At 30.2% G+C, this 11,521-nt stretch overlaps 1 protein-coding gene across 1 annotated transcript; it reads left to right on the forward strand.

Annotated features, from left to right (window-relative positions):
- Positions 1 to 1,736: 1,736 nt before the first annotated feature.
- On the forward strand, positions 1,737 to 4,139 carry LOC107429140 (non-functional NADPH-dependent codeinone reductase 2). The gene is made up of 4 exons (XM_016039790.4): positions 1,737 to 2,074; positions 2,175 to 2,418; positions 2,996 to 3,175; positions 3,878 to 4,139. The coding sequence occupies exons 1-4, from the start codon at positions 1,740 to 1,742 to the stop codon at positions 4,100 to 4,102; spliced, it is 984 nt and encodes a 327-aa protein (XP_015895276.3). The 5' UTR covers positions 1,737 to 1,739; the 3' UTR covers positions 4,103 to 4,139.
- Positions 4,140 to 11,521: the final 7,382 nt, after the last annotated feature.

Raw genomic sequence — 11,521 nt, forward strand, 5'->3', positions numbered from 1 at the left:
CCTAAGCTTTTGTCTGGCTGACTTTTGGCCGCCTTCCCCAAAATGTTAAAAAAAAAAGAAGCTTTTTTAAAAATATAATTTAACTTCAATAGGGTGTGGGATTTTCAACATTAGTCCACCGGTAATTTGCTACTTTTTTAAATATATATATATTTATAAAATAATTTCCCCCATTCAAGTGACGTCTTTCAGCTGATAGAGATTTCAAAATAATAATAATAATAAAATGAGAATGAGGTACTTTCATTTCCTTTATCTTTTGTTTTTCAAAGAGATCCCCTAGGTAATGATGTCAAGAAAGAACCATTATTATTATTATCCATGCTTAGATAAATAATAATTGATTATATTTAAAATATATTTTTAAATTTTTAAAACTAAAAATTTAATATTAAAAATTAAATCCGGAATGGTATTTTATTAAATTGCACTCTTAATATATAAGATTGGCAATAAATAATTAGTGATAACAAATATTTTTTAAAAAAAATTAGAAAAACACCTTGAAAAGTTCAATTCATACAATTGTAAAAATTAAATGAAATTAACTAAGTTAGATATATCTTTTATATTCATATCTATAAAGTCATAAATTTGACAATAAAAAAAATATATATATATATATATATATTGACATGAAAATAGATTTTTGGTGTGATGACCATCAGTTAAATAGAGTTCTATGCCACGTGAGATGCATATCTTAAAGTCTAGTTGTGTCTAAATTCTAATTATCGCCCAAAATAATAATAATAATAATAAAAAAATTTAGCTACTTAATTATTACCATGTTACCAATGGGTTCCGCTCATCATCACATGCGGTATTGGAAATGGCAAAACCCAAATAATTAAGATGTGACGCACTTGATAGCTGTGATCTTCACGGATTGAATTTATGACAGAACGCTAAAAAATTACGAATTTAAGGATTTTATTTTATTTTATTCTATTTTACTATTCTATAGTTTATAACAGCTGGCTGGCTAGTTTTGTTGTGTATAAGATCGATACAGAACCCCTTGTGGAAAATTTCAAAGGATATTAATTAAAGTTGGTTTGAATTTCGAGGTGTAGTGCAGAAGAGTACAGAAGATAAGTCGAATTCAGATTTTTGTTAAAGCAAACTTGTATTTGGATTTATCCGTTTTTTTTATTTTTTTATTTTTTTATTTTCTCAGTCAACTGCAAATAAAGAAAAAGAAATGTAATGAAAACAAAAAATAAAATAGAAAAAATTAGCAACTATTAGTATTGGACAGAAACTTCTACAAATGAAAATGTTCGAAAAATCAAATCAAGTACAAAATATTATCTTCTTTTTAATATCCCTATAATGTTTTTTTTTTTTTAAACGTTATTTCCCATGAATAATAGGTAGAAGAAAATAACACTTTAGACCTCGTATTTAACAGCAACATCATCTTGCCAGTCCGTTGAGGACAAACTAACTCTTATATTAATTGAATTTACTGTTCCTAAATGTGATCGATAATATTATATTAAATTTAATTTCAACCTTGACTGCAATTGGGAGAATACGATTGGATTTCAGCCAAAAAAAATGATTCCCAAATTATCAGTCAAAAGAAAACAAAAACTATGCTAATTAATTTGCCAAATTATCAGTCAAAAGAGAAAACAAAAATTATGCTAATTAATTTGCTATATAATCTTCCTCCACCCAAGTAGTCCTTCCTTCAATTTCTTTTCTCTATACGCACCGAAGAAAAAAAAAAAATGCTTACTCCAAATGAATTTCAGTTGAAAATGCCAGTGGCACCATTAGGTTCATCAGGAAAAACCATTCCTATTTTAGGGTTTGGAACAGCTGAATACCCTTTTGGAAACTTTGAAGCTGTGAAACAATCTGTCCTTTATGCAATCAAACTCGGTCATCGTCACTTCGATACTGCAGCCATTTACCAATCTGAGAAGCCTCTTGGCGAAGCAATCTCGGAAGCTTTGAGGCTTGGATTGATCAAATCGCGCCGAGAATTGTTTATCACTTCAAAGCTTTGGTCCAGTGATACACACCATGACCTTGTTCTTCCTGCTATGCGTAAAACTCTCATGTAATTAATTAAATTATAATTCAAAAATATTAGTGATTAGCTAGTTGATTAACAAGATTAATAATATGTACTAATTTCTTTGCTTGGGATTTGTGTACAGGAATCTGGGATTGGAGTATCTTGATCTGTATCTAATCCATTTTCCAGCAAGTTTAAACCCGGGTGTTGATGAGGTACCTTTTGACAAAGAAGATATTATGGCCATGGACATGGTTCCTGTTTGGAAAGCCATGGAAGAGTGTCAGAATCTTGGCCTTACAAAGTCTATAGGAGTAAGTAATTTCACATGTAAGAGGCTAGAGGAATTGCTTGCCATTGCCTCGATCCCTCCTGCTGTTAATCAAGTGAGTATTATTTCATTACTTTATTAATTTCTCAAAAAAATTGAGAAGAAATGAATGATATAGATAAGTGGGTCACTTGTACTATCTAATACGTGTTGTGGAAATTTATATACAGTCAAATTTAACAAAGCTTTGTCTTGTAGTAGTTTGATATAGAAGATAATTAAGGTGTTGTTAGTGGTTAGTTTTTTGTTTATTATTATTATCATCATCATCATTGTCATAGAATTATTTGTAATTTGCTTATTGCAAATGTTATTTAATAGTAGTTATGATTTTTAAAACATTTTAAATAACTATAAATTTTAAAATTTTAAAAAAAAAATAATAAAAAGCCAGCACAATTTGAAATTATGTTCAATTTTTGTTTTCTAATTTTTTTTTAATTTTATAGTTAATTTATATATCTAACAAACTCTAATTATAACTCATTAATAGTTTAAATGAAGCAAATCACATAATTAGATTTAAAAAATTCAAAAAAAAAAAAACTAAAACTAAAATCTAACCACGTTAACAAATTGCATTTAAGTCAACTTTTTTATTTATTTTTAATTTACCTTACACTTGTTGTTAGGTGGAAATCAACCCACATTGGCAACAAAAAAAGCTAAGGGAGTACTGTACAGAAAAGGGGATACATGTTACAGCTTTCTCACCTTTGGGGGCTAGAGGAACTCCTTGGGGAAGTAATCGCGTTATGCAATGTCAAATTTTGAATGAGATTGCTGAAACCAAGGGAAAGACAGTTGCTCAGGTAATTTCAAAACTTTACATGCATGTATATATTTGTGTGTATATATATATATATATACAAATTTGATCTTTTGGATGTCATTTCCTAATTTATACTTAAATGCATAATAACATAATAAATATTACGAATTATTATATATTTTTAATTTTAAATCATTAAATAAAATTTTACTTATATGATTTACCATATCACTATGTTATAAGTATATTTGCTTGTTCGATTGTATGATTGATTATATATATATATATATATATAGAAAAACTTATTGTGCTTACCTACTAAAAATAAACTAGGTTAATATTATGTTATCTTAATGCAAGTAATCCTACTAGTGAATTAGAAACGACAAACTTTTGGTTGCTGCTAATTTTTATGTGTGAACTTTGGCTGCACTACGAAGCATTGACGACCATGAAAACCAAATTGGTTCAATTCTATTCAACTTATAAATAATTGCAAAATATACAAACGGATCACCAAAAAGTTGCATTTTCATTTACCAAAAAATAAAATAAAATAGCGTTTCCAAATAAAATACTGTCAAGAGTAACAGAAGTGGAAAAATTTTGGATTATCTTTATACTTTAGTGTTCTAATTTTTTGGATTATTTTAGAATATTGCTGGTTGACTAAATACATATTTAATGTATTGGACAAGATCGAGGTGGCTTTTTAATATTTTATATATTGTGTATTAAAAAGGTTTGTTTAAGATGGGTTTATGAGCAAGGAGTAAGTCTCGTGGTGAAAAGTTTCAAAGAGGAAAGGATTGCAGAAAACCTTGACATATTAGATTGGAAGCTTACTGCAGAGGAGTTGAGGAAGATAAGTCAGATTCGACAGAAGAGAGGTCTTTTGGCTGAGCAATACGTCTCAGAAAATGGTCCTTACAAGTCCACCATGGAGATTTGGGACAATGAGATCTAATTACTAGTTAATAATCTTTTCAATAAGAAATTGGTTTGGAGTCAGGTTTGTTTTTTTAATATTCAAAATTGCTCCTATCACCCAAAAAAAAAAAAAAAAAAAAAAAAGAGGAAAAGAAAAGATATTGGCAATTTCTGATGATGTAGGTAGGGGTGGACATTGATTAGATTGGTTCGGTTTTAGATCAAAATACAATCCAATCCATATTTTTTGGATTATTTAATATAGAATTCATTCCAAACTATTGAAATGTTAAATCTAAACTAAACCAAACAATTTATGATTGATTTGATTTGGATTGGTTAATCGGTTTGAAACTTACTAGTTTATAAATATATGATATAAATAAAAAGTATTTCAAATATAAAATATAAATAATAAATTATAGTCATCCAAATATAAAATACAATTAGCATAATCCAATATAGTCAACATCTCACTCCTACAATGGAAAATAAAAAAAAAAAAGATAGCAAGGTAGGTAAATGTTTAGGGTTATGGTGGTGGTGCGCGGCAAGGCAAATAAATGTTTAAGGTTCTAATTCAATTTGAGAATTGGAGATGGGTATGATGGGTTAAAAATAAAAATTATTAAAAATTAATATATATATAAAATATTTATATATTAATTTTTAATATATATATATATATAAATATATATATATATATATATTAAAAATTAATATATAAAAATGAAAAAAAAAATATATATATATATATATTAAAAATTAATATATAAAAATGAAAAAAAAATATATATATATTAAAAATTAATATATAAAAATGAAAAAAAATAAAAATTAATATATAAAAATAAAAAAAATTAAAAATTAATATATAAAAATGAAAAAAATATATATATAATTTTTTAATTATATAATATATGATTTTGGTTGGATTGGATTTATATTTTCAATCTATAACCAATCCAATCCAAACAATTTATAATATTTTGAACCCAATCCAATCTAATTAATGTAAAAATCCAATCCAAACCGTTAAAAATGGATTGGATTGGATTTTGTCCACATCTAGATGTAGTTAAGATGTAATGAAACTTCTATTATCTTTTAAAGTTAAAACCATTGATAAGATTCTTCCTCTCTATAAGTTAATTTCTACTGAATCAATATAATTTATAAAATTCAAGCTATCCTTATAGAGGTATTGTATTTTATTTTATTTTTTGAAAGAAGAAATCTTTTATTACTAAAAACTCAAAGAAGCTAGAAACATCATTTTGGGTAGATTGGAGGAGCTAAGAAGGTCCCTTTCCCATCCAATTTTTACAAGAGTTCAAACTAACAGCATGTTGAGCTACCCTATGAGCAACTCTATCTACATCTCTACTAGAATATGAAGAAATAAACTTAGAATTAATAGACAATAAGGCTTTAATCACCTTCACCAAAAAACAATCAGCATGCAAAGAAGATGTAGCATCTTTTATTAACTAACCGCAACTTGAGAGTCGGAAACAATATTCCCATCCATGTATCCATTTTATAGACCAAACCAAATTGCCCCTTTAGTTGCCTAAGGCTCAATGGTTAAAGAATTACATCTATGCTACAAAAGCTTTGCAAGGGTAGCCCATGAATTTGGAAGCTAAGAATATTTATAAATTCTAACATTACTTGCATTATATAGGTATTGTACAACAACATGTTATTTGACACACCATATCCAATTCAGTCACAAAAACATGATATTATTTAATAACTTTTTCTTTTTTTCATTTAAATTCTTTTTGGCTTTCTAAAGTTAATTAAAAAAAAATTGTACGTCGATTAAAAAAAAAAAAAAAATTGGATGAGGTTCTATACATACCTCATATGATGGCGTGGCAAATTCTTGTACGGCCAGAAAAAGTACACAGTACAAACTGGTTCGCAAATAGAACTTCCCTCAATATTTGGGGGCGGTAGGCCCAAGCCCATAAACCTTTTGAACTAGCCCATCCTACTTCCTTACCGGTTCGAATCTATGTTAAAATTCCCGTGATAAGGCTCAGGAAGAAAACATTTTAGTGTTACAGACACTATACATGCATACATAATATAACTCAATGCCATTTAATTAAATATTAGTACATTATTTATCAAGTAACTTTAATATTTTAGCATTTATTGAAAGAAAAAAACACCCACGAAAAATGTGTACTAATTTTTTTGCATTTAAAAAAAAAAAAAGTTGAGCCACAAATGCTCCTTCACTTGGAAATCCAAGAATTTGATTGATTAATTAAAACCACTATATAATAATAATACATAAATAAATAAATAAAAGTTTTGATTCAATTTTCGACGTTGAACATAATTTAGCACCATATCCAGTTGCTAAACTCTATAACCAATTTTTTGCTAAATAAGAATTTTCCTTTTGAAAAACACTAGAACATATAACACGTAATGTGTAATGTACCTAACGTTCCAATCGAGTAAATGTGAAAGTTTATATATATATATATATATATTAGCTTTGAAGCTTAAAATGTTATAATTCATGGCTTTGATTTTCAAGTTGTTACATTTTAGGATAATTAAAGTTTTTGGTTAACAGTAAATAAAAGCTCTATTACATGTCTCTCTTATATGACCAATATTAAAATACAGTTTATTCATTTTGTTACAATTTAGAGTTTTTAATTTTAATTTATTGTAATTTAGGTTATTCATTTTTAAAATTTGCATTCCAATACTACAGTATATTTCAATCATTTTCTGTTGCTAACTAGAAGTGTGATAAATTAAAAATTGAAAATCTAAATTACAACATTCTAAAATTAAAGGAGAAAGTTGCAACATCTCCAGAATATTAATAATGCAATGAACCCAAATATATATATATATATATATATATTGCAACTTCTCCAGGGTATTAATAATGCAACGAATCCATATATATATATATATATATATAGGGTTTGTTTGGCACAGGTAATAGGAAATTGCATAATATTAAATTCGCACATTCCATATATGGCACGTAAACCATAGAGCACTGATAATCTACACATTTTTGAAGGCGTCTTATCGTGCAGGAAATGCCATAAAAATAATGCTGAGGTATGTTTAAGTTGCACTATAGCTTTGCTCTTTTATTTATTTATTTTGTTTCCTTTTCATTTTTCATTTTGGTTTTATTTTATTTATTTTTATTTTTAAAATATATATTTTGTCTTTTAAGGGAGGGTTTAAGGCCTACAACGGCTTGTTCTCTCTCTCTTTTTTTTTTTTTTTTGGCCCTCTCTCCAAATTTTTTTTAGCCTTGTTCTTGCTCTTTTTCTTTTTCTTTATATAATAATATATATATATATATATGTAATTTTTTTTTTATGTGGTAACTTTTTTTTTTGAGCCAATATGGCAACTGTTCTATGTATGATGGCTTTGCAAATGACAAAAAAAAAAAAAAAAAAAAATTCAAAAATTATTAAGTTTTTAATTTCTCATGGTTAATTTTTGTAAACAAATTATTATACAGTTTTTAACTAATATTGTTATTGTTTGTGAAAAATAGTAATAATTCAATTTAATATATCATGAATAACGTAATTCTTTAAAGAGATGGTGAATAATAAACAAAATTAATTTTGTCTCTTTTTCTTGTTGAAATAACTATAAAAAATTCATTCAAGTATTTTTAAGTTTTTAATTCATTTATAATATTTTATTTTTATAATAAAAGGGATCAATGACGGACCATTTCCATTAGCTTATAGATGGTGTAACACCACGTCCCAAAGTACAATGGAAAATTTTCAACTTTGACCGAGGTTGTCCGTTGATCGTTGACCGTTGACCGAAGGGGTCAAAAGTTGCCTTTTTGACTTGGATGGAATTCTAGATTGACTGAGGTACCGTTACGAAGTACACGTTGGCACGAGTTCGTAGACTAGTAGCACGTCGAAAACGGAGCTACGGTTTGAAAGTTATGGGCAAAACAAGTCGAGATTCAAACTGTCCAAAAGGTGTTGGGAGTTGACTTTTTATGGTTATAGAATTTTGCTTTAACTTTTGTATGGTTGTAAAGTGCTCGCCGATACGAGTTCATAGACTAGCGGCACGCTTAAATTGGACATCTGGTTAAAACGTTATGGACGTGTGAAGTTTGCCGGATACCGTAATATTTTATTATATCTAGCTTAACTGCACAGTGACGCCACGTGTCGACACCTGATTGGTCCACGTGGGTGAACAGTGTCACCCACAGTGGCTTTTATTTTGGCAAAACGGGGGGAAGGAGAGAGAGGAGAGAGAGAGCTAGAGAGAGAAACGACCGGCCACCACCGGTTGGCCACCGTCCGGCCACCAGAGGGCCACACGCATTGGCCAGGCAGGAGCACCTCTCCATTTCCGACCGACCACTCAAATCTCACGACCAACCGACCGGTAACGCGCCCGGATCGAAGCGTTTTCCGGTGACGGTGATTTTTCCCCTCCACCACCGGCCACCGTCGTTTGACCCATTTTCGGCCATTTTCAGGCCACACGCGCCAGCCACCCGTCACCACCTCCTCATTTTCGGCCAGCCCACCAAATTTCATGGCCATCGGACCTCCGACACACCGGGATCGGAGTATTTTCCGGCGAGGGACCGAAAATCTTCAAACCCAGATCTCTTCGCCGTCCGGCCTCCGTTTGCCTAACCGTCGGTCCCGTTGGAACCCTCTCCCCTTGATCTACAAAACCCCCAAAAATATCAGCCATCGGCTGTAACACCCCATCCCGAACCATGTCGGAATTTTTGCACGTTGACCGAGGTTGACTGTTGATCGTTGACCAAGGGGTCAAAAGTTGACTTTTTGACCTGATTGGAATTCTAGGTTGACTGAGGTACCATTACGAAGTACACGTTGGCACGAGTTCGTAGACTAGTAGCACGTTGAAAATGGAGTTACGGTTTGAAAGTTATGAGCAAAACAAGTTGAGGTCCAAACTGTCCAAGGGGTGCCGGAGTTGACTTTTTATTCATGCAAAGTTGAGCTTTGACTCATGCATAGGGGTGGGCACAGATTGGGTTGGTTCGGTTTTGGATCGAAATACAACCCAATCCATACATATCGGTTTTTCTAATTTACAATCCAAACCAAACCATTGAAGTATTAAATCCAAACCAAACCAAACCATTTATGATCGGTTTGGTTTGGATTGGTTGATCGGTTTGAAACTTACTAATTTATAAATATATAATACAAATAAAAAAATTTTCAAATATAAAATATAAATAATAAATTATAATTATCCAAACATAAAATACAATTAGAATAATACAATATAGTCTACAATGGAAAATAAAGAAAAAAAATGTAGCAAATGATACACATCATGCACTTATTAAATAGCAAACATTAATATCATCATCTCACTCCTATAAAATCAAATTAAAATTGTTAGAACAAATAATGTAAAATAATATATTCGTCGAAATTCATTCACTCAAGAATCAATGCATAATTTCTTTTTTTTTTTTTTTAACTTTAAAACTTTGGTAAATCATAAGTCAATAACGTTGACAGGTTCACTAATTTTAGTTGATTCTGTAAGCTCTACAAAGATCAAAACAATAAAATTAGTAATAAATTATATTTAAACATTTATATATATATATATATATAAGTAACAATTGGATACAATATATGTAGATATATATATGATGGGAATGTAAAAAATATATATATTATGGTGATGGTGATGGACTGGTGGTGGTCGGCAACAAAGGTAAATGTTTAGTTTAGCATTACAACTTACAATTTGATTTAGGATTGTATATATATATATTAAAACTTACAATTTGATGTAAAAGAAAAAAAAAAAATATATATATATATATATATATTAAAAATCAATATATAAAAATGGAAAAAAATTTTAAAAACTAATATATAAAAATGAAAAAAATATTCTAAAATTAATATATAAAAATGAAAAAAATAAAAAATATATAATTTTTTAGTTATATAATATATTATTTGGATTGGATTGGATTGGATTGGATTTATATTTCCAATCCATAACCAATCCAATCCATACAATTTATAATATTTTGAACCCAATCCAATCCAATTGATATAAAAATCCAATCCAAACCGTTAAAAATGGATTGGATTGGGCGGATTGAACGGGTTGGATTGGATTTTGCCCACCCCTACTCATGCATGGTTGTAAAGTGTTCGTCGATACGAGTCCGTAGACTAGCGGCACGTCCGATTTGGACATGTGGTTTGATAGTTATGGACCTGTAGAATTTTTCAAACATCGTATTATTTTAATATTATTTTTAAACGCGTAACGATGTGCCACGTGTGACTTAATGAAGGTGACCATGTGTCACCATGTTGAAAAGCCACATGTCAACCATGTGTAATATCATATTATTTTATTATTATTTTAAATAATAATATGTATTATTAATATTATTTAATTAATTTTAAATTATTTCCTTTTATTTCTTTTATTTCTTTTATTTCTTTTTCTTTTCTTTTTTTTCTTTTTTTCTTTTCTTTTCCCCCACGTGGGAAAAAAGGCCAAGGGGGCCCGATCCTTCTCCTTCTTCTTCTTCTTCTTCTTCTTTCTTTCTTTCTTTCTTCCTTCCCACCGCTCGTCTCTCTCTCTCTCCCTGCTGCACATTTTCCGGCCACCGGAACCACTCACGTGCCGGCCGACGTGAAAGCCCGCAGCTGGGCGATACCGGCGGCCAAATCTCCTGCTGAATGGCTAGCGGACGCGCCGGGATCGGCCTCCAATGCCGGCGGCCGGTGTGTCGCTAGTTTGCCCATTTTCCGGCGGCCACCGGTCGTGCAACCGGTCCTTTCCCACTAATTTGGACCCTCTGATTCCGATTCTGAGCTCCAATTAACTCAACTCCCGTCGATTTGCAAGATACGAAGGGATTAAAATCGGCCGAATCTTTCCGGCCACCGCCGGTCGAATTGAACTCAATGGAGGTCGGTAATGTGATCCTCATCTCACAAGCTTTTCATAGACATATAATTTGTCAATTTTGAATAACGTTTGTGTTTGACCCGCCGGGTACTTGGTATTATTTACCCGAATAAGATATTAATTTATTTGACTGTGTGTGAATTGTGTTTTAGGAGCACGGGTGAGTCATGGAATTGATCCCATGGTGGATCTTAGGTTAATTGCGTGCTCCAGGTGAGTGACCCACCTTCAAATTAATTTCGGGAATTAAATTTGTGATTATTATGTGTGGTTTGAATATTTGGAATTTAATTTCTATGTGCCAAATATTTAATTGATTTATTGTGGAATTATTGGTGAATTTATTTTGATTAAAGAAAATATGCATTATATAAATTTATGCAAATGTGAAATTATTTTATGGTATTGAGGATTTTGAAATTCTTGTGGTTTTAACATTAAATCGGAAATGATTTGATTTTCAAATATTTCA

Source organism: Ziziphus jujuba, chromosome 12, assembly GCF_031755915.1.
Source record: "Ziziphus jujuba cultivar Dongzao chromosome 12, ASM3175591v1".
NCBI lineage: Eukaryota > Viridiplantae > Streptophyta > Magnoliopsida > Rosales > Rhamnaceae > Ziziphus > Ziziphus jujuba.

Bases quoted from the DNA above. Each gene is read 5' to 3' on its own strand.
- LOC107429140 (XM_016039790.4), top strand. From the start codon at position 1,740: ATGCTTACTCCAAATGAATTTCAGTTGAAAATGCCAGTGGCACCATTA. The intron at 2,419-2,995 runs GTGAGTATTATT...ACTTGTTGTTAG, and splicing joins TCCCTCCTGCTGTTAATCAA to GTGGAAATCAACCCACATTG. The intron at 3,176-3,877 runs GTAATTTCAAAA...TGTATTAAAAAG, and splicing joins AGGGAAAGACAGTTGCTCAG to GTTTGTTTAAGATGGGTTTA.